The 22,900-nt window shown below is 47.7% G+C and overlaps 1 protein-coding gene across 1 annotated transcript in view; it reads right to left on the minus strand.

Moving 5' to 3' along the window:
* LOC121845768 (protein diaphanous homolog 3-like) overlaps nucleotides 1-22,900 on the minus strand; it is a 243,787-nt gene that overhangs the window by 174,775 nt on the left and 46,112 nt on the right. The window contains exon 4 of the mRNA XM_042317656.1: nucleotides 10,617-10,721. Coding sequence (XP_042173590.1) covers nucleotides 10,617-10,721 — 105 coding nt within the window. The remainder of the gene's footprint in view (nucleotides 1-10,616; nucleotides 10,722-22,900) is intronic.

Consider the following 22,900-nt stretch of genomic DNA (forward strand, 5'->3'; position numbering starts at 1 on the left):
CCTCCCGCTCCACGTCTAATCGACACGCCACACGCCACTGTCCCCACCCTCAACCCGTTCACCTAGTGCCAGAGTAGAGTTAGACCGATGAATGATAAGAGCTGAGCAAGTCTACAATCTGTCCCCAACTACCACCCTGTTGCCTACGTAGCGTACTCCGTTCTACCAGGGGACCATGGTGAAAAGTGGTCCACTATGCAGGGCATAGGGTAACCATTTGGGACACAGACCATCCCCTACTGTGAGACATTTCTAAACCAAATCAGATGACTTGATATGAAGGGTATTTTTTTGAGCCCGGAGGTCCGGAGTACTGCGGGGTTCATGTTCTACCTGATCATTCATTACACCTGGATACCCAGGTATAAAAACAATCACTTCCTGATTACAAGGGAAAGAAGGAAAAGTGGAAGTGGAGGAGATGTGAGTGAGTTTTATAGGTCTAATAGCATAACCAATACAATAGATATGAGATATGAGTGAAAGTTTATAGGTCTAATAGGATGTCAATACAATAGATATGAGATGTGAGTCCAGTTTTATAGGCCTAATAGGATAACCAATACAATAGATATGAGATATGAGTGAGTTTTATAGGTCTAATAGGATAACCAATACAATAGATACATGTGGGAAATCAGAGCAACAGGAAGTGTTTATACGCCATACTGCTGTCTTGTTCATGAGGATCCATTTCTTCACTACCTTTCCAAAGCAGCTTATTTAGGTGAAGTGTCGTGGACCAATTAAGACCTCCAGAATCTAAGTCGACACGTAGGTTGAGATACTGACGGTATCCGAGGAGAGAACAAATGAGGGAGTCCAATTTACGGAGTTGGAGCCAAAAACATCCAGAGCAACAGGAAGTGATCAACTCAATGTTCTTTCTTATCCAGCTCTCTCTCAAAGTGTCTCTCTCTCTCTCTCTGTCTCTCTCTCTGTCTCTCCCTCTCTCTCCCTCTCTCTCTCTCTCTCTAACGAATCGTATCGCTCCACACGGAGACAGAGAGTAGAAGGATACCTTATTTAAGGCTAATGGAGGAGGAGGAGGATCTCACTGAGGCAGGTAACTCAGTCATGGTTGTTCATACAACCTTTAAATTAGTCTGCTCGGCTTCAAACCTTTTTCTCTCTCCCTCTCTATGTGAAAAGAAGGTGCTCTTAATTTGACTGATGAATGCAGACACTACCCTAAAATGATGCTACTGTCCTTGGAATGGACCCCTCCCCCCAATCTCTCTCTCTCTCTCCTCCGGTTCTTTAGTTGTAATGAATCTCCCCCCTCTTCCGGTTCTTTAATTGTAATGAATCCCCCCCCCCCAATCTCTCTCTCCTCCGGTTCTTTAGTTGTAATGAATCTCTCCCCCAATCTCTCTCTCTCTCTCCCCTCCGGTTCTTTAGTTGTAATGAATCTCTCTCCCCCAATCTCTCTCTCTCTCTCTCCCCTCCGGTTCTTTAGTTGTAATGAATCTCTCCCCCTAATCTCTCTCTCGCTCTCTCTCCTCCGGTTCTTTAGTTGTAATGAATCTCGCTCTCTCTCTCTCCTCTCCTCTCCTCTTTCCTTCCCCTCCCCTCCCCTCCCCTCCTCTCCCATCCCCTCCCCTCCCCTCCTCCCCTCCCTCCCCTCCTCTCCTCTCCCCTCCTCTCCCCTCCTCTCCTCTCCCCTCTCTCCGGTTCTTTAGTGTAATGAACCCCCCCAATCTCGCTCTCTCTCCTCTCCTCTCCCTCCCCTCCTCTCTCCTCTCTCTCTCTGTCTCTGTCTCCTCTCCCCTCCCCTCCTCTCCCCTCCTCTCCTCTCTCTGTCTCTCTCCTCTGTCTCTCCCCTCCCTCCTCTCCTCTCCTCTCTCTCCCCTCCTCTCCTCTCTCTCCTCTCCCCTCCCCTCCCCTCCTCTCCCCTCCTCTCCCCTCCTCTCCTCTCCCCTCCTTTCCTCTCTCTCTCCTCTCTCTCCTCTCTCTCCCCTCCCTCTCCTCTCTCTCCCCTCCCCTCCCCTCCCCTCCTCTCCCTCTCCCCTCCCTCCCTCCCCCTCTCCTCTCCCCTCCCTCCTCTCCTCTCCTCTCCCCTCCCCTCCTCTCCTCTCCCTCCCCTCCCCCCTCCCCTCCTCCCCCCTCTCCCTCTCTCCCCTCCTCTCGGTTCCCTCCCCTTCCTAATGAATCCTCCCCCCCCTCCTCTCTCTCCCTCCCCTCCCCTTCTTTCCCTCCCCTCCCCTCCCCTCCCCCTCTCTCCTCTCCCCTCTCCCTCTCTCTCCTCCCTCCTCTTCCCCTCCTTCCTCTGAATCTCCCCCCCCCTCTCCCCTCCCTCTCCCCCTCCCCTCCCCTCCCCTCCTCTTCTTTCCTCTTCTAATCCCTCCCCCCCCAATCTCCTCTCCCTCCGATCCTCCCCTCCCCCTCTTTAGTCTCCCCTCCCCTCCCCTCCTCTCCCCCCCTCCCCTCCCCTCTCTCCCCTCCCCCCCCTCCGGTTCTTTAGTTGTAATGAATCTCCCTGTTCTGTTTCTGTGATGATCAGGTATTGAAAAGGCAGGCTGAGGCCACTCCATTCATAATCAAGTCTCTGAGACAATGATTCACCACCTTTCTCTATGTGAGGAAGGCTTTAGTACTGCCAGCAAGGTGAGTACAGACTGCATGATAAACAGACCTGTTGACAGACAGCGTCCTGGTCGGCTGTAAACAACATGTGACAGGAGACCGGACTGGTCAGCACATCCTAATTGCTGTCGCTTCACACAAAGCCCCGCGCGACGATTATGTCCCCCCAAAAAAAAAAAAAAGCAGCTGTTGTTTTTTTTTTTAAACTGATTAGCAATCCGTCTCCCGCACAACACAGCAATTAGCGGGTATATAAAAACGTACGTTTGTAAACAGCCCGGTCTCCACGGTAACGCAGAGATAAGGCGCCACAGGCGACTTCCCGAGAAGAAAACGTCCCCCTGGTCAGCAGTGGTGTTGAATCTTAATGTAAAAAGAGGAGACACTCAGTCAACGTCCCGATACCAACCCCACAATACTTTATTCCCTACGTAGTGCACTACGTTTGATGAGAGCCCTATGGATCCTGGTCTAAAGTAGTGCACTACGTTTGATGAGAGCCCTATGGGTCCTGGTCTAAAGTAGTGCACTACGTTTGATTAGAGCCCTATTGGTCCTGGTCTAAAGTAGTGCACTACGTTTGATGAAAGCCCTATGGCTCCTGGTCTAAAGTAGTGCACTACGTTTGATGAGAGCCCTATTGGTCCTGGTCTAAAGTAGTGCACTAGGTTTGATGAGAGCCCTATGGATCCTGGTCTAAAGTAGTGCACTAGGTTTGATTAGAGCCCTATGGGTCCTGGTCTAAAGTAGTGCACTACGTTTGATGAGAGCCCTATTGGTCCTGGTCTAAAGTAGTGCACTACGTTTGATGAGAGCCCTATTGGTCCTGGTCTAAAGTAGTGCACTAGGTTTGATGAGAGCCCTATGGATCCTGGTCTAAAGTAGTGCACTACATTTGATGAGAGCCCTATGGGTCCTGGTCTAAAGTAGTGCACTACGTTTGATGAGAGCCCTATGGGTCCTGGTCTAAAGTAGTGCACTCGGTTTGATTAGAGCCTTATGGGTCCTGGTCTAAAGTAGTGCACTAGTTTTGATGAGAGCCCTATGGGTCCTGGTCTAAAGTAGTGCACTAGGTTTGATGAGAGCCCTATGGGTCCTGGTCTAAAGTAGTGCACTACGTTTGATTAGAGCCCTATGGGTCCTGGTCTAAAGTAGTGCACTAGTTTTGATGAGAGCCCTATGGGTCCTGGTCTAAAGTAGTGCACTAGGTTTGATGAGAGCCCTATGGGTCCTGGTCTAAAGTAGTGCACTACGTTTGATGAGAGCCCTATGGGTCCTGGTCTAAAGTAGTGCACTACGTTTGATGAGAGCCCTATGGGTCCTGGTCTAAAGTAGTGCACTACGTTTGATGAGAGCCCTATGGGTCCTGGTCTAAAGTAGTGCACTAGGTTTGATGAGAGCCCTATGGGTCCTGGTCTAAAGTAGTGCACTAGGTTTGATGAGAGCCCTATGGGTCCTGGTCTAAAGTAGTGCACTAGGTTTGATGAGAGCCCTTTGGGTCCTGGTCTAAAGTAGTGCACTAGGTTTGATGAGAGCCCTATGGGTCCTGGTCTAAAGTAGTGCACTAGGTTTGATTAGAGCCCTATGGGTCCTGGTCTAAAGTAGTGCACTACGTTTGATTAGAGCCCTATGGGTCCTGGTCTAAAGTAGTGCACTAGGTTTGATTAGAGCCCTATGGGTCCTGGTCTAAAGTAGTGCACTAGGTTTGATTAGAGCCCTATTGGTCCTGGTCTAAAGTAGTGCACTACGTTTGATGAGAGCCCTATGGATCCTGGTCTAAAGTAGTGCACTACGTTTGATTAGAGCCCTATGGGTCCTGGTCTAAAGTAGTGCACTAGGTTTGATTAGAGCCCTATTGGTCCTGGTCTAAAGTAGTGCACTACGTTTGATGAGAGCCCTATTGGTCCTGGTCTAAAGTAGTGCACTATATAGGGCATAGGATGCCTTTTAGGAAGCATCCAAAAGACTAGAGAGTTCTCTGGGCCATTGTCAAAGAGCTGTTTCAGAATAGCAGACAAGTAAATCTTGGCTCATTGCTGGACGGACGGTATGCAGAGTCAAGGTCACATTGACATTGGCTTTTCTTAACAAACACCCTTCACAACCCTTCACAGCCCCCTTCACGGCCCCCTTCACGGCCCCCTTCACGGCCCTTTACCCCTTCACGGCCCCCTTCACGGCCCTCCCCTTCACGGCCCCCTTCACGGCCCCCTTCACGGCCCCCTTCACGGCCCCTTCACCCCCTTCACGGCCCCCTTCACGGCCCCCTTCACGGCCCCCTTCACGGCCCCCTTCACGGCCCCCTTCACGGCCCTTCACGGCCCCCTTCACGGCCCCCTTCAAGGCCCCCTTCACGGCCCCCTTCACGCCCTCCCCCTTCACAACCATTTACCCCTTCACGCACTTCACAACCCTTCACGGCCCTTTAGCTTCCGGAGGAGAAAAGGAAAATAAAGAGGACAGAAGCATTGAAAAGAGAAAAAAAAGAAAACACTTCCAACGTTCTCTCCTCGTTTTGTTTAATAACCAGGACAGTTTTTTGGGGATGTGACTCAAGACATCCATGACGACAGCGGAATGTGACTCAAGACATCCATTCACAGCGGAATGTGACTCAAGACATCCATGACGACAGCGGAATGTGACTCAAGACATCCATGACGACAGCGGAATGTGACTCAAGACATCCAAGACGACAGCGGAATGTGACTCAAGACATCCATGACGACAGCGGATCCCAAACGTATTCACTCATATCCTCCGTCAGCGCAAAACCTCACCCCCCTCGTTGGCGGAGAGAACCTTTTTCCATTTTAAAAAGCTTCCTGCGATTGTACAACAAAAAAATTAGATTTTTTAAAAAGCTCATTATCTTGCAATACGATACAAAACCTGATTAAAAACACTGTCTGTGGAAATGGGGTCGTTGATGAGGACATCGGACAGGTTATGACAGGTTATAAACAGCTCTCTAATGTCTGCGATGACTGACGTGAGGAATACTGATGAGACACTTTAAAAACTCCACTATTATAACTTTCAAGAATAAAGTTTCTTAAATTGAAAACTTAAAAGATTTAAAATTAGAGTCAGCCACAGTTAAGGTCTTTCTAGGTCAGGGGTGAGTAACTAGATTCAGCCACAGGCCCAAGTTTTGTCGGAGCGGATGGTCAGGGGGGGGGGCTGGAACATAATTATAAATAATTTGTACTCTGCAAATTGACCACAACTAAGACCCAAAAAAAGAGATTGTATGAGAAAATTATAATTTCATACCTTGATTACATTGAGACACAATCACACAATCCCTTCTACAGCATAGGCTACCGATAAAGAGAGTGCGTGTGTGTGTGTGTGTGTGTCCCTAGAGATAACCTTCCAATCACTCTGATATCGTTCATTTGAACAGCTCCATTAACATCAGCTGATGAAGAGGACAGGAGAAGAAGACAGACAGACAGCAGCTACAGAACAGAGAATCAAAATCATAGGGCCCTGGTCTAAAGTAGTGCACTATATAGGGAATAGGGTGCCATAGGGCTCTGGTCTAAAGTAGTGCACTATATAGGGAATAGGGTGCCATAGGGCTCTGGTCTAAAGTAGTGCACTATATAGGGAATAGGGTGCCATAGGGCTCTGGTCTAAAGTAGTGCACTATATAGGGAATAGGGTGCCATAGGGCTCTGGTCTAAAGTAGTGCACTATATAGGGAATAGGGTGCCATAGGGCTCTGGTCTAAAGTAGTGCACTATATAGGGAATAGGGTTCTATAGGGCCCTGGTCTAAAGTAGTGCACTATATATAGGGAATAGGGTTCTATAGGACTATGGTCTAAAGTAGTGCACTATATAGGGAATAGGGTTCTATAGGGCCCTGGTCTAAAGTAGTGCACTATATATAGGGAATAGGGTTCTATAGGGCTCTGGTCTAAAGTAGTGCACTATATATAGGGAATAGGGTTATATAGGGCTCTGGTCTAATGTAGTGCACTATATATAGGGAATAGGGTTCTATAGGGCTCTGGTCTAATGTAGTGCACTATATATAGGGAATAGGGTTCTATAGGGCTCTGGTCTAAAGTAGTGCACTATATAGGGAATAGGGTTCTATAGGGCTCTGGTCTAAAGTAGTGCACTATATATAGGGAATAGGGTTCTATAGGGCTCTGGTCTAAAGTAGTGCACTATATAGGGAATAGGGTTCTATAGGGCTCTGGTCTAAAGTAGTGCACTATATAGGGAATAGAGTTCTATAGGGCTCTGGTCTAAAGTAGTGCACTATATAGGGAATAGGGTTCTATAGGGCTCTGGTCTAAAGTAGTGCACTATATAGGGAATAGGGTTCTATAGGGCCCTGGTCTAAAGTAGTGCACTATATAGGGAATAGGGTTCTATAGGGCCCTGGTCTAAAGTAGTGCACTATATAGGGAATAGGGTTCTATAGGGCTCTGGTCTAAAGTAGTGCACTATATAGGGAATAGGGTTCTATAGGGCCCTGGTCTAAAGTAGTGCACTATATAGGGAATAGGGTGCCATAGGGCTCTGGTCTAAGGTTGTGCACTATATAGGGAATAGGGTTCTATAGGGCCCTGGTCTAAGGTCGTGCACTATATAGGGAATAGGGTTCTATAGGGCTCTGGTCTAAAGTAGTGCACTATATAGGGAATAGGGTTCATTCGGGCTCTGGTCTAAAGTAGTGCACTATATAGGGAATAGGGTTCTATAGGGCTCTGGTCTAAAGTAGTGCACTATATAGGGAATAGGGTTCATTCGGGCTCTGGTCTAAAGTAGTGCACTATATAGGGAATAGGGTTCTATAGGGCTCTGGTCTAAAGTAGTGCACTATATAGGGAATAGGGTTCATTCGGGCTCTGGTCTAAAGTAGTGCACTATAAAGGGAATAGGGTTCCATAGGGCCCTGGTCTAAGGTCGTGCACTATATAGGGAATAGGGTTCTATAGAGCTCTGGTCTAAGGTCGTGCACTATATAGGGAATAGGGTTCCATAGAGCTCTGGTCTAAAGTGGTGCACTATATAGGGAATAGGGTTCATTAGGGCTCTGGTCTAAAGTAGTGCACTATATAGGGAATAGGGTTCATTAGGGCTCTGGTCTAAAGTAGTGCACTATATAGGGAATAGGGTTCATTAGGGCTCTGGTCTAAAGTAGTGCCCTCTATCGGGAATAGGGTGCCACAGGGCTCTGGTCTAAAGTAGTGCCCTCTAATAGGGAATAGGGTCTAAAGTAGTGCCCTCTATAGGGAATAGGGTGCCACAGGGCTCTGGTCTAAAGTAGTGCCCTCTATAGGGAATAGGGTCTAAAGTAGTACCCTCTATAGGGAATAGGGTGCCACAGGGCTCTGGTATAAAGTAGTGCCCTCTATAGGGAATAGGGTGCCACAGGGCTCTGGTCTAAAGTAGTGCCCTCTATAGGGAATAGGGTGCCACGGGGCTATGGTCTAAAGTAGTGTCCTCTATAGGGAATAGGGTGCCACGGGGCTCTGGTCTAAAGTAGTGCCCTCTATAGGGAATAGGGTGCCACAGGGCTCTGGTCTAAAGTAGTGCCCTCTATATAGGGAATATGGCTCTGGTATAAAGTAGTGCCCTCTATAGGGAATAGGGTGCCACAGGGCTCTGGTCTAAAGTAGTGCACTATATAGGGAATAGGGTGCCACAGGGCTCTGGTCTAAAGTAGTGCCCTCTATATAGGGAATATGGCTCTGGTATAAAGTAGTGCCCTCTATAGGGAATAGGGTGCCACAGGGCTCTGGTCTAAAGTAGTGCCCTCTATAGGGAATAGGGTGCCACAGGGCTCTGGTCTAAAGTAGTGCCCTCTATAGGGAATAGGGTGCCACAGGGCTCTGGTCTAAAGTGGTGCCCTCTATAGGGAATAGGGTATAAAGCAGTGCCCTCTATAGGGAATAGGGCTCTGGTCTAAAGTAGTGCCCTCTATAGGGAATAGGGTGCGTGAGAGAGGAAGAAGGAAACAGGTTGAAGCTCATTGAAACTCCAGACACGAGGACCATCCAGAGAGCAGCAGACACCATGAACAACAATGAATCATCCAATATCTTCCAGCACTCCAACATTATCACATCCTCCAAGGATGGTGGGCCAAGCGCTCTATAATTTAACACTAACTGGTGGTTTCATATGCCAGGTGTGAGAGAGAGAGGAGAGAGAGAGAGAGAGAAGAGATGGGGAGAGAAGAGATGGGGAGAGAGAGGAGAGGGAGAGAGAGGAGAGGGAGAGTAGAGGAGAGGGAGAGAGAGAAGAGGGAGAGAGAGAAGAGGGAGAGAGAGAGAGAGGGAGAGAGAGAAGAGGGAGAGAGAGGAGAGGAGAGAGAGAAGAGGGAGAGAGAAGAGGGAGAGAGAAGAGGAGAGAGAGGAGAGGAGAGAGAGAGAGAGAAAGAGGGAGAGAAGAGATGGGGAGAGAGAGAGAAGAGAGGGAGAGAGAGAGAGAGGGAGAGAGAAGAGGGGAGAGAGAAGAGAGAGGAGAGGGAGAGAGAGGAGAGGAGAGAGAAGAGGGAGAGAGAAGAGAGGAGAGGGAGAGAGAGGAGAGGAGAGAGGAGAAAGAGGGAGAGAGGAGGGGGAGAGAAAGAGGGAGAGAGGAGGGGGAGAGTGAGGAGAGGGAGAGAGGAGGGGGAGAGGAGGAGAGGGAGAGAGGAGGGGGAGAGTGAGGAGAGGGAGAGAGGAGGGGGAGAGTGAGGAGAGGGAGAGAGGAGGGGGAGAGAAAGAGGGAGAGAGGAGGGGGAGAGAAAGAGGGAGAGAGGAGAGAGAGAGAGAAAGAGGCAGAGACAGAGTGAGCGTGAAAGCGAACAAACAAGATAAAACAACTGCAGCAAAGCCAGCCAAAAGCAGGATTAGGTCGTGGTAGATTAGGTAGAGGGTAGATATGGTAATGGATAGATTAGGTAATGGTTAGTGGTTAGATTAGGTAATGGTTAGTGGTTAGATTAGGTCATGGTAGATCAGGTAAATTAGGTAATGGTTAGTGGCTAGATTAGGTAATGGTTAGATTAGGTAACGGTAGATTAGGTCATGGTTTGTGGTTACATCAGGTAGCAGTTAGATCAGGTAGCAGTTAGATCAGGTAGCAGTTAGATCAGGTAGCAGTTAGATCAGGTAGTGGTAGAGGAATTATATTTCAACCCTGTGATGGTGTAACGGGCCAACAGGGGATATTTAACACAGAGGACAGACTGCAGGGACAGTTGATACGTGCCTACCAGACTGATATATCGGGAATGGGGTGCTAATTGACCCCAGCTAAGAGGCATCATTGGCCTCCCTAACATGGCCAGTCTGATGTCTACCCTGCACTATGACCCATCCTGGCCTCTCTAGCCTGGCCAGTCTGATGTCCTGATACGAGCCAGGCCTGAACCACACCGAGCAGAGACACCACCCTGATACGAGCCAGGCCTGAACCACGCAGAGCAGAGACACCACCCTGATACGAGCCAGGCCTGTACCACACAGAGCAGAGACACCACTAAGTTCCCTGCTACACACACACCACTCAGAGTGTAAGTTCCCTGCTACACACACACACACACACACACCACTAGGAGTCTAAGTTCCCTGCTACACACACACACACACACACCACTCAGAGTCTAAGTTCCCTGCTACACACACACACCACTAGGAGTCTAAGTTCCCTGCTACACACACACACACACCACTAGGAGTCTAAGTTCCCTGCTACACACACACACACACACACACACACCACTCAGAGTCTAAGTTCCCTGCTACACACACACACACCACTCAGAGTGTAAGTTCCCTGCTACACACACCACTAGGAGTCTAAGTTCCCTGCTACACACACCACTAGGAGTCTAAGTTCCCTGCTACACACACACCACTCAGAGTGTAAGTTCCCTGCTACACACACACACACCTCTCAGAGCCTCAGTTCCCTGCCACACACACACACCTCTCAGAGCCTCAGTTCCCTGCTACACACACACACACCACTCAGAGCCTCAGTTTCCTACCACATTATGAACCATAACTCTCCACCTACTGTTTTGGAGGCAGTAACAATGTACTGGATAACCATCTCTCTCTTGGTGGTCAGATCTTTCTCTCTCAGAGGAGCCTTCTTGTCATCATTCAGGTTCATATCCTCCTGGAGAGAGGAGAGAGAGAGAGAGAATAAGAGAAACAGAGAGAAGAGAGAGGAGCGAGAGAGAGAGAGAATAAGAGAAACAGAGAGAAGAGAGGAGCGAGAGAGAGAGAGAGAGAGAGAGAGTGAGATAGAGAGAGAGGGGGAGAGCGCGAGAGAGAGCGAGAGAGAGAGCGCGAGAGAGAGCGAGAGAGAGCGAGAGAGAGCGCGAGAGAGAGCGCGAGAGAGAGCGCGAGAGAGAGCGAGAGAGAGAGCGAGAGAGAGAGCGAGAGAGAGAGCGAGAGAGAGAGCGAGAGAGAGAGCGAGAGAGAGAGAGAGAGAGAGAGAGAGAGAGAGCGAGAGAGAGAGCGAGAGAGAGCGAGGAGAGACAGAGAGAGAGGAGAGACAGAGAGAGAGGAGAGACAGAGAGAGAGAAGAGAGAGTGTTAATATAATTATATGATTAGAATATTACCCTCCGAGACCATATGATAGTATGAAATTGATTAGAATCATTAGATTTTAATGCTGTGTGTGATTTAGTCAGTAGAATTATATCTGAGAGTGTAGTTCGTAGTCAGAATTAATGTTTTGGTGACAATATATCTAGTGTCTTGATAACAGACTGTCTGAGGAAGATTCGGGGCCGACCTTGGCTGGGGCACTGAGAACCTCCCAGGGTCTCGGCACTGAGAACCTCCCAGGCCAGGGTCTCGGCACTGAGAACCTCCCAGGCCAGGGTCTCGGCACTGAGAACCTCCCAGGGTGTCGGCACTGAGAACCTCCCAGGGTGTCGGCACTGAGAACCTCCCAGGGTGTCGGCACTGAGAACCTCCCAGGGTGTCGGCACTGAGAACCTCCCAGGGTGTCGGCACAGAGAACCTCCCAGGGTCTCGGCGCTGAGAACCTCCCAGGGTCTCGGCGCTGAGAACCTCCCAGGGTCTCGGCACTGAGAACCTCCCAGGGTCTCGGCACTGAGAACCTCCCAGGGTCTCGGCACTGAGAACCTCCCAGGGTCTCGGCACTGAGAACCTCCCAGGGTGTCGGCACTGAGAACCTCCCAGGGTGTCGGCACTGAGAACCTCCCAGGGTGTCGGCACTGAGAACCTCCCAGGGTGTCTCCCTATGTCGGCTGGGTAGCAGGACAGTGTGGGCGTATGATAACTAATGTTTTGTGTGGAAGTATGTGTGTCACTATAAAATGAAGGTCTTTGTTCTGTGCCCATGAATAAACATTTGACTATTGTGGACTGGGCCTCTGTCTGTTTTCATTCCAACCAGTATCTTACAAATCCTGGTCGCAGACAGAGTCATTTAAATGAATTGGGGAATGAACATTTGAGAACCTAATTCTCGTGACAGAGAGATGTGGAGAGAGAGAGAGAGATGTGGAGAGATAAATATATGCTAGGCAGGTTCAAAGTTGAAGCCCACTCTGAGCGGTTGTCTCCCAGTAACAGAGCTGAACTGGTTTCACATTAAAGGACGTGTTGGAGCCCTGAGAAGGATCCACCCTGAACATCTCCATGTTGGAGCCCTGAGAAGGAGCCATCCTGAACATCTCCATGTTGGAGCCCTGAGAAGGATCCACCCTGAACATCTCCATGTTGGAGCCCTGAGAAGGATCCACCCTGAACATCTCCATGTTGGAGCCCTGAGAAGGAGCCACCCTGAACATCTCCATGTTGGAGCCCTGAGAAGGAGCCATCCTGAACATCTCCATGTTGGAGCCCTGAGAAGGATCCACCCTGAACATCTCCATGTTGGAGCCCTGAGAAGGATCCATCCTGGACATCTGGTGTGAACATCTCCGTGTTGGAGCCCTGAGAAGGATCCATCCTGAACATCTCCATGTTGGAGCCCTGAGAAGGATCCATCCTGAACATCTCCATGTTGGAGCCCTGAGAAGGATCCATCCTGAACATCTCCATGTTGGAGCCCTGAGAAGGATCCATCCTGAACATCTCCGTGTTGGAGCCCTGAGAAGAATCCATCCTGGACATCTGGTGTGAACATCTCGGGGTTGATCTCGAAGCCAGAAAAACCTCTGTTATTACTGGAAAATCCACTGGCTTCAACAAAATGTCTTGACATTTCATTCATCTTCCCACTTTAAAAAGCACATTGGATTAAAACATAACACCTGTGCAGTTAATGAACTAGCTGCAAGCACGTATTTAAAAGTACGTATTTAAAAGGCCATATCATTAGTTGCTTTTGTATTTTCAGAATAAGCATCGCGGAGGTAGATCCGTAGAATTCCATAGGAAATCATTGTTTAAAACTTCTTTGATATAGGGGGCGCTCTTTTAATTTTTGGATTAAAAAAACGTTCCCGTTTTAAGCGCGATATTTTGTCACGAAAAGATGCTCGACTATGCATATAATTGACAGCTTTGGAAACACTCTGACGTTTCCAAAACTGCAAAGATATTATCTGTGAGTGCCACAGAACTGATGCTACAGGCGAAACCAAGATGAAACTTCAAACAGGAAATGCCCCAGATTTTGAAGGCGCTGTGTTCCAATGTCTCCTTATATGGCTGTGAATGCGCAAGGAATGAGCCTGCACTTTCTGTCATTTCCCCAAGGTGTCTGCAGCATTGTGACGTATTTGTAGGCATATCATTGGAAAATTGACCATAAGAGACTACATTTACCAGGTGTCCGCTCGGTGTCCTCCGTCGAAACTATTGCGTAATCTCCAGGTGCGTGCATTTTTCCATTTGGTTCAGAGGAGAAACCAAACTGCCAGGAATGACTTATCATCGAATAGATATGTGAAAAACACCTTGAGGATTGATTCTAAACAACGTTTGCCATGTGTCTGTCGATATTATGGAGTTCATTTGGAAAAAAGTTTGGCGTTGTGATGACTGCATTTTCGGGTTTTTTCTTAGCCAAACGTGATGAACAAAACGGAGCGATTTCTCCTACACAAATAATATTTTTGGAAAAACTGAGCATTTCCTATCTAACTGAGAGTCTCCTCATTGAAAACATCTGAAGTTCTTCAAAGGTAAATGATTTTATTTGAATGCTTTTCTTGTTTTTGTGAAAATGTTGCCTGCTGAATGCTAGGCTTAATGCTATGCTAGCTATCAATACTGTTACACAAATGCTTGTTTTGCTATGGTTGAAAAGCATATTTTGAAAATCTGAGATGACAGTGTTGTTAACAAAAAGGCTAAGCTTGAGAGCCAATATATTTATTTCATTTCATTTGCGATTTTCATGAATAGTTAACGTTGCGTTATGGTAATGAGCTTGAGGCTATAATTACGCTCCCGGATACGGGATTGCTCGACGCTAGAGGTTAATTGCTTTTGTATTTTCAGAATAAGCGTCGCGGAGGTAGAACCGTAGAATTCCATAGGAAATCATTGTTTAAATAGCATCTCTGTTGGGTGACTGACTGACTGACCATTTTGTTCCATTTTGTCCTTCAGGAAGTGAAAACAAAGTTATGCCGTATTAAAACGGAAACAGCCAACATGAAAAGAGAAGAGAGATCCATACTGCATCCCAAAAATGGGGTCCTGGTCTAAAGTAGGGCACTATATAGGGAATAGGGTTCTATAGGGCTCTGGTCTAAAGTAGTGCACTATATAGGGAATATGGTTCTATAGGGCTCTGGTCTAAAGTAGTGCACGATGTAGGGAATAGGGTGCCATTTGGGATGGAACCCCAGTGGTGTAGCGTCCTGACTGTGTGATGGCCTGTTCTCTTGGGGCCTTGGAAAGGTGACATTGACAATGGTAGATACAGGCAACAGCCCAGAAACGATAGAGAGAGACAGACAGGCAACAGCCCAGAGAAGATACAGACAGAGACAGGCAACAGCCCAGAGACCAAAGAGACAGACAGGCAACAGCCCAGAGACGATAGAGACAGACAGGCAACAGCCCAGAGACCATAGAGACAGACAGGCAACAGCCCAGAGACCAAAGAGACAGACAGGACAGCCCAGATAGAGACAGACAGGCACAGCCCAGAGACCATAGAGACAGACAGGCAACAGCCCAGAGACCATAGAGACAGACAGGCAACAGCCCAGAGACCATAGAGACAGACAGGCAACAGCCCAGAGACAGACAGGCAACAGCCCAGAGACCATAGAGACAGACAGGCAACAGCCCAGAGAAGATACAGAGAGACAGACAGGCAACAGCCCAGAGACGATAGAGACAGGCAACAGCCCAGAGACCATAGAGACAGACAGGCAACAGCCCAGAGAAGATACAGAGAGACAGACAGGCAACAGCCCAGAGAAGATACAGAGAGACAGGCAACAGCCCAGAGAAGATACAGAGAGACAGACAGGCAACAGCCCAGAGAAGATACAGAGACAGACAGGCAACAGCCCAGAGAAGATACAGAGAGACAGGCAGGCAACAGCCCAGATAAGATACATAGAGACAGACAGGCAACAGCCCAGAGAAGATACAGAGAGACAGACAGGCAACAGCCCAGAGAAGATACAGAGACAGACAGGCAACAGCCCAGAGAAGATACAGAGAGACAGACAGGCAACAGCCCAGAGAAGATACAGAGAGACAGACAGGCAACAGCCCAGAGAAGATACAGACGGGCAACAGACCGAATCTGGTCTTTAGATCAATCGATTGGTCGAAATGTTTAAACTTGTATTTTTCCATATATAGACGTACCCTGTGTGTTAATAAAGTCAACTGTATGTTGCTACTGAGCTTGTCTGATGCTTTAAGCACTTACACAAACTGGACACAAATGACTCAAGAGGGAGCCAGAGATCAATATAGCCAAACCAGAAGGAAAAACTGGCCCTGCTGCTGGCCTTCACAGATTCTGCCGTTACTCTCCTGAAGTTGCCGGTAACAGGCTACACCAGTGGTCTGCAACCTTTTCCATTTGGAGTGCCAAGTTATCCGACCATTTCTACTGATCTGCCAGTTATGATCTTAATACGCATTAATTTGTGTCCAGTCTGAAACTCTTTGAAACATTGTATCAACTATTAACTTGTGTCCAGTCTGAAACTCTTTGAAACATTGTATCAACTATTAACTTGTGTCAGGTCTGAAACTCCATGAAACATTGTATCAACTATTAACTTGTGTCAGGTCTGAAACTCTTTGAAACACTGTATCAACTATTAATTTGTGTCCAGTCTGAAACTCTTTGAAACATTGTATCAACTATTAACTTGTGTCCAGTCTGAAACTCTTTGAAACATTGTATCAACTATTAACTTGTGTCAGGTCTGAAACTCCTTGAAACATTGTATCAACTATTAACTTGTGTCAGGTCTGAAACTCCATGAAACATTGTATCAACTATTAACTTGTGTCAGGTCTGAAGCTCACACTAGCTAACTTGCTACATTGTATAAAATATTCTGGGCCCTCGAGAGTTTCTCCCTCAAGTGAGCTCCATACAGACAGACAGACAGAGCTGTAGACTATATGGGTGATGGATAAGGAGTAATCAGGTAGGCTTATTTTATGGTTTCCACCGGATCCGAGCATTAAACGTTTTCCCCCTTTCATGCCGAGTGGTTATCGAAAGAGAGCCGAAATTATTTCTCAAGCAAGCTAAACACTGTCATTCTCAAAGGATGTAAAAACAGACTTCGTTTACTGTTTAGAGGTGAAGAAAAAATACTCTGAGAAGCTCCACAGTGATGGTGAGTTAAGACAATCAGAAATACTAATCAGATCCCCAAATGGGAATATTTATAGGCCTACATTTGCACGCAGGCCAGGTAGTCTATAGGTCTACTTATGTGTAATCAGGTAGTCTATAGACCTACTTCTATGTGTAATCAGGGCCAGGTAGTCTATAGGTCTACTTCTATGTGTAATCAGGGCCAGGTAGTCTATAGGTCTACTTCTATGTGTAATCAGGTAGTCTATAGACCTATTTCTATGTGTAATCAGGTAGTCTATAGACCTAGTTCTATGTGTAATCAGGGCCAGGTAGTCTATAGGTCTACTTCTATGTGTAATCAGGTAGTCTATAGGTCTACTTCTATGTGTAATCAGGTAGTCTATAGACCTACTTCTATGTGTAATCAGGGCCAGGTAGTCTATAGGTCTACTTCTATGTGTAATCAGGTAGTCTATAGGTCTACTTCTATGTGTAATCAGGCCAGGTAGTCTATAGGTCTACTTCTATGTGTAATCAGGTAGTCTATAGACCTACTTCTATGTGTAATCAGGTAGTCTATAGACCTACTTCTATGTGTAATCAGGGCCAGGTAGTCTATAGGTCTACTTCTATGTGTAATCAGGTAGTCTATAGGTCTACTTCTATGTGTAATCAGGGCCAGGTAGTCTATAGGTCTACTTCTATGTGTAATCAGGTAGTCTATAGGTCTACTTCTATGTGTAATCAGGGCCAGGTAGTCTATAGGTCTACTTCTATGTGTAATCAGGTAGTCTATAGGTCTACTTCTATGTGTAATCAGGGCCAGGTAATCTATAGGTCTACTTCTATGTGTAATCAGGTAGTCTGTAGGTCTACTTCTATGTGTAATCAGGTAGTCTATAGGTCTACTTATATGTGTAATCAGGGCCAGGTAGTATATAGGTCTACTTCTATGTGTAATCAGGCCAGGTAGTCTATAGGTCTACTTCTATGTGTAATCAGGTAGTCTATAGACCTACTTCTATGTGTAATCAGGTAGTCTATAGACCTACTTCTGTGTGTAATCAGGTAGTCTATAGGTCTACTTCTATGTGTAATCAGGTAGTCTATAGGTCTACTTCTATGTGTAATCAGGTAGTCTATAGGTCTACTTCTATGTGTAATCAGGCCAGGTAGTCTATAGACCTACTTCTATGTGTAATCAGGACCAGGTAGTCTATAGATCTACTTCTATGTGTAATCAGGTAGTCTGTAGGTCTACTTCTATGTGTAATCAGGACCAGGTAGTCTGTAGGTCTACTTCTATGTGTAATCAGGACCAGGTAGTCTATAGGTCTACTTCTATGTGTAATCAGGTAGTCTATAGACCTACTTCTATGTGTAATCAGGTAGTCTATAGACCTACTTCTGTGTGTAATCAGGTAGTCTATAGGTCTACTTCTATGTGTAATCAGGTAGTCTATAGACCTACTTCTGTGTGTAATCAGGTAGTCTATAGACCTACTTCTGTGTGTAATCAGGTAGTCTATAGACCTACTTCTATGTGTAATCAGGACCAGGTAGTCTATAGGTCTACTTCTATGTGTAATCAGGTAGTCTATAGGTCTACTTCTATGTGTAATCAGGCCAGGTAGTCTATAGACCTACTTCCATGTGTAATCAGGTAGTCTATAGGTCTACTTCTATGTGTAATCAGGTAGTCTATAGGTCTACTTCTATGTGTAATCAGGTAGTCTATAGACCTACTTCTATGTGTAATCAGGGCCAGGTAGTCTATAGACCTACTTCTATGTGTAATCAGGTAGTCTATAGGTCTACTTCTATGTGTAATCAGGGCCAGGTAATCTATAGGTCTACTTCTATGTGTAATCAGGTAGTCTATAGACCTACTTCTATGTGTAATCAGGTAGTCTATAGACCTACTTCTGTGTGTAATCAGGTAGTCTATAGGTCTACTTCTATGTGTAATCAGGCCAGGTAGCCTATAGACCTACTTCTATGTGTAATCAGGGCCAGGTAGTCTATAGGTCTACTTCTATGTGTAATCAGGACCAGGTAGTCTATAGGTCTACTTCTATGTGTAATCAGGTAGTCTGTAGGTCTACTTCTATGTGTAATCAGGACCAGGTAATCTATAGGTCTACTTCTATGTGTAATCAGGTAGCCTATAGGTCTACTTCTATGTGTAATCAGGTAGTCTATAGACCTACTTCTATGTGTAATCAGGGCCAGATAGTCTATAGGTCTACTTCTATGTGTAATCAGGGCCAGGTAATCTATAGGTGTCTACTTCTATGTGTAATCAGGCCAGGTAGTCTATAGGTCTACTTCTATGTGTAATCAGGTAGTCTATAGACCTACTTCTGTGTGTAATCAGGGCCAGATAGTCTATAGGTCTACTTCTATGTGTAATCAGGTAGTCTATAGGTCTACTTCTATGTGTAATCAGGTAGTCTATAGGTCTACTTCTATGTGTAATCAGGGCCAGGTAATCTATAGGTGTCTACTTCTATGTGTAATCAGGCCAGGTAGTCTATAGGTCTACTTCTATGTGTAATCAGGTAGTCTATAGGTCTACTTCTATGTGTAATCAGGTAGTCTATAGACCTACTTCTATGTGTAATCAGGACCAGGTAGTCTATAGGTCTACTTCTATGTGTAATCAGGACCAGGTAGTCTATAGGTTGATGCTGTTGCTCTTCAACTTCATCCTGCAGCCATCGCCTGCATTGTGGGAGGCTCTATTATCAACCAATCATCAGGCTGTTTTTCATTTGAGGCTCTATTGTCAACCAATCATCAGGCTGTTTTTGTTTGACCAAGGAGAACGTGACCAAAGACACGACTGAAACCTGGAACCAAATCTGCTGTGGTGAACAGTAGACGTATAAATGTGATAGACGGGTTCTCTAATCGATTGTACAACGTTTACACATACATAATGATTTCAATATGTGAGTGTGTGATATAAACATGTTTATTTCCGACATTATAAAGACAATATTTGATAAACTACGGCAACACTGCCCTGTTGATCCGTTGGAAATCCACAACAGGTGTCCGATTTTAAACCGTGGCAGATTCACCTCCCCTAGACTCCACTCCTCCACAGTCCATTGCTTTATCCTACTAGTCAATATCTGCAGTGCTGCTCGCCAAGTCTCCCTTCTAAATGATCGAATCAACCTCGCCGAGTCTCCCTTCTAAAATGATCAAATCAACCTCGCCGTGACCCGTCAGATTCAGGAACTTAAACCTAATTAGTCAAATAAAATGCCTCAACACCCCCATTAAACTGGAACTGAGCAGAATTCGTGACGGTTTTTATTTTAGTTCGTTTTGGAGTCAAAGATGGTTTCGGTTGTTTTGTTTGTTCATTTATATATTTATTTTTTCATTATTTTGGGGGGTTTTGGTTTTCTATAATAACCTTGTTACACACATAGTCACACACACACACACACAGTCTCACACACACACAGTCTCACACACACACACACACACACACACAGTCTCACACACACACGGTCCAGCTCTTTCAACAGCGTGTCATCAGAAGTGTTATGGAGCTTCCTGTAATGTCTGGTCTCCACGGGCAACGGTCCAATCATTCCCTCGTAGAAAGCACTGGGCTGGGATTGGATCGATTAAGAAGAGAGGAAGGAGAAACGTTGTTTGAGAAGAGAGGACAAAGAGGAGGAGGAAGAGGAGGAGGAGGAAGAGACGAAGGTTTAAACTGTATCCATGTCAGCTGGCGAGGTTAGAGGACACGGAGCTCTGAAGACGAAACTCTCTGTGTGTGTGTGTGTGTGTGTGTGTGTGTGTGTGTGTGTGTGTATATACCTAAAGATGAAAGTTAGCCTTCACGACTGTGTAGTTGTCGGACGAGGTTAGCTTATCATGGCCTCTTTAGAGAAAGCAACTGACGAGTCAATGGAAACTGGCCCGCTCTCCAACTGGCCCGCCCGCTCTGTAGCTGGCCCGCTCTGCAGCTGGCAGCCGCTCTGCAGCTGGCCCGCTCTGCAGCTGGCCCGCTCTGCAGCTGGCCCGCTCTGCAACTGGCCCGCTCTGCAACTGGCCCGCTCTGCAACTGGCCCGCTCTGCAACTGGCCCGCTCTGCAACTGGCCCGCTCTGCAACTGGCCCGCTCTGGAACTGGCCCGCTCTGCAGCTGGCCCGCTCTGCAGCTGGCCCGCTCTGCAGCTGGCCCGCTCTGCAGCTGGCCCGCTCTGCAGCTGGCCCGTTCTGCAGCTGGCCCGTTCTGCAGCTGGCCCGTTCTGCAACTGGCCCGTTCTGCAACTGGCCCGTTCTGCAACTGGCCTTGAAACACTTTCCTTATGGAATCAATAGGTCGATCTGGCAAGACGGCATCCAGCCTTCCTTTAGCCTTCCTTTAGCCTTCCTTTAGCCTTCATCCAGCCTTCATCCAGCCTTCATCCAGCCTTCATCCAGCCTTCATCCAGCCTTCATCCAGCCTTCATCCAGCCTTCATCCAGCCTTCATCCAGCCTTCATCCAGCCTTCATCCAGCCTTCCTTTAGCCAACACTGTCTGAGGGATTCAATTCTTTACGTCCACTGAAACCTTTTTTAAAACCGGATCACAGTCATGTTACCCTTTTCTGCTCTCTCATTCCAGTCATGTAGAAGAACGGCCAGGACATCAATTACCGGTGTTGTCTGTCTCCTCTCCGTAGCAGAGCTGTGTGAGTCATTACCGGTGTCGTCTGTCACCTCTCCGTAGCAGAGCTGTGTGAGTCATTACCGGTGTCGTCTGTCACCTCTCCATAGCAGAGCTGTGTGAGTCATTACCGGTGTCCACTGTCACCTCTCCGTAGCAAGCTGTGTGAGTCACAGTCCGGTGTCGTCTGTCACCTCTCCGTAGCAAAGCTGTGTGAGTCATTAGAAGAACGTCTGTCACCTCTCCGTAGCAGAGCTGTGTGAGTCATTACCGGTGTCTGTCTGCCACCTCTCCGTAGCAGAGCTGTGTGAGTCATTACCGGTGTCGTCTGTCACCTCTCCGTAGCAGAGCTGTGTGAGTCATTACCGGTGTCATCTGTCACCTCTCCGTAGCAGAGCTGTGTGAGTCATTACCGGTGTCATCTGTCACCTCTCCGTAGCAGAGCTGTGTGAGTCATTACCGGTGTCATCTGTCACCTCTCCGTAGCAGAGCTGTGTGAGTCATTACCGGTGTCATCTGTCACCTCTCCGTAGCAGAGCTGTGTGAGTCATTACCGGTGTTGTCCCTGTCACCTCTCCGTAGCAGAGCTGTGTGAGTCATTACCGGTGTTGTCCCTGTCACCTCTCCGTAGCAGAGCTGTGTGAGTCATTACCGGTGTTGTCCCTGTCACTCTCCGTAGCAGAGCTGTGTGAGTCATTACCGGTGTTGTCCCTGTCACCTCTCCGTAGCAGAGCTGTGTGAGTCATTACCGGTGTCATCTGTCACCTCTCCGTAGCAGAGCTGTGTGAGTCATTACCGGTGTTGTCTGTCACCTCTCCGTAGCAGAGCTGTGTGAGTCATTACCGGTGTTGTCCCTGTCACCTCTCCGTAGCAGAGCTGTGTGAGTCATTACCGGTGTTGTCCCCATCACCTCTCCGTAGCAGAGCTGTGTGAGTCACTACCGGCGTTGGCCGGCAGGGATGTCCTTGTCCCATCATGCTCTAGAGACGCCTGTGGTGGGCCGTGCACATTGGTGAGGCTGGCTTCCGGGTTAAGTGGACATTGTGTCAAGAAGCAGTGCGGCTTGGTTGGGTTGTGTTTCGGGATGAGTCACCCATGGCACCAAGGGTGCTTAACGCATCACCAAGGGTGCTTAACGCATCACCAAGGGTGCTTAACGCATCACCAAGGGTGCTTAACGCATCACCAAGGGTGCTTAACGCATCACCAAGGGTGCTTAACGCATAACGCATCAACAAGGGTGCTTAACGCATCACCCATGTCACCAAGGGTGCATAACGCATCACCAAGGGTGGTTAACGCATCACCCATATCACCAAGGGTGCTTAACGCATCACCAAGCGTGCTTAACGCATCACCCATGTCATCAAGGGCGCATAACGCATCATCAAGGGTGCTTAATGCATCACCCATGTCACCAAGGGTGCTTAACGCATCACCAAGGGTGCTTAACGCATCACCAAGGGTGCTTAACGCATCACCAAGGGTGCTTAACGCATCACCAAGGGTGCTTAACGCATCACCAAGGGTGCTTAACGCATCACCCATGTCATCAAGGGCGCTTCCCAAATGGCACCGTATCCCCTACATGCACACTACTTCTCAAAAGTCTAAAGTAGTGCACTATATTAAAGTTGCTATTTGGGAATCAACCCATTTCAGCAAGTCAATCTTCTAAGGCAGCGCCACACAGAGCCAGCCACACAGAGCCCGCCACACAGAGCCCGCCACACAGAGCCCGCCACACAGAGCCAGCCACACAGGGCCCGCCACACAGAGCCCGCCACACAGAGCCACACAGGGCCACACACAGAGCCCGCCACACAGAGCCCGCCACACAGAGCCCGCCACACAGAGCCCGCCACACAGAGCCCGCCACACAGAGCCCGCCACACAGA

Source organism: Oncorhynchus tshawytscha, unplaced genomic scaffold (genome assembly GCF_018296145.1).
Source record: "Oncorhynchus tshawytscha isolate Ot180627B unplaced genomic scaffold, Otsh_v2.0 Un_contig_65_pilon_pilon, whole genome shotgun sequence".
Classification (NCBI taxonomy): domain Eukaryota; kingdom Metazoa; phylum Chordata; class Actinopteri; order Salmoniformes; family Salmonidae; genus Oncorhynchus; species Oncorhynchus tshawytscha.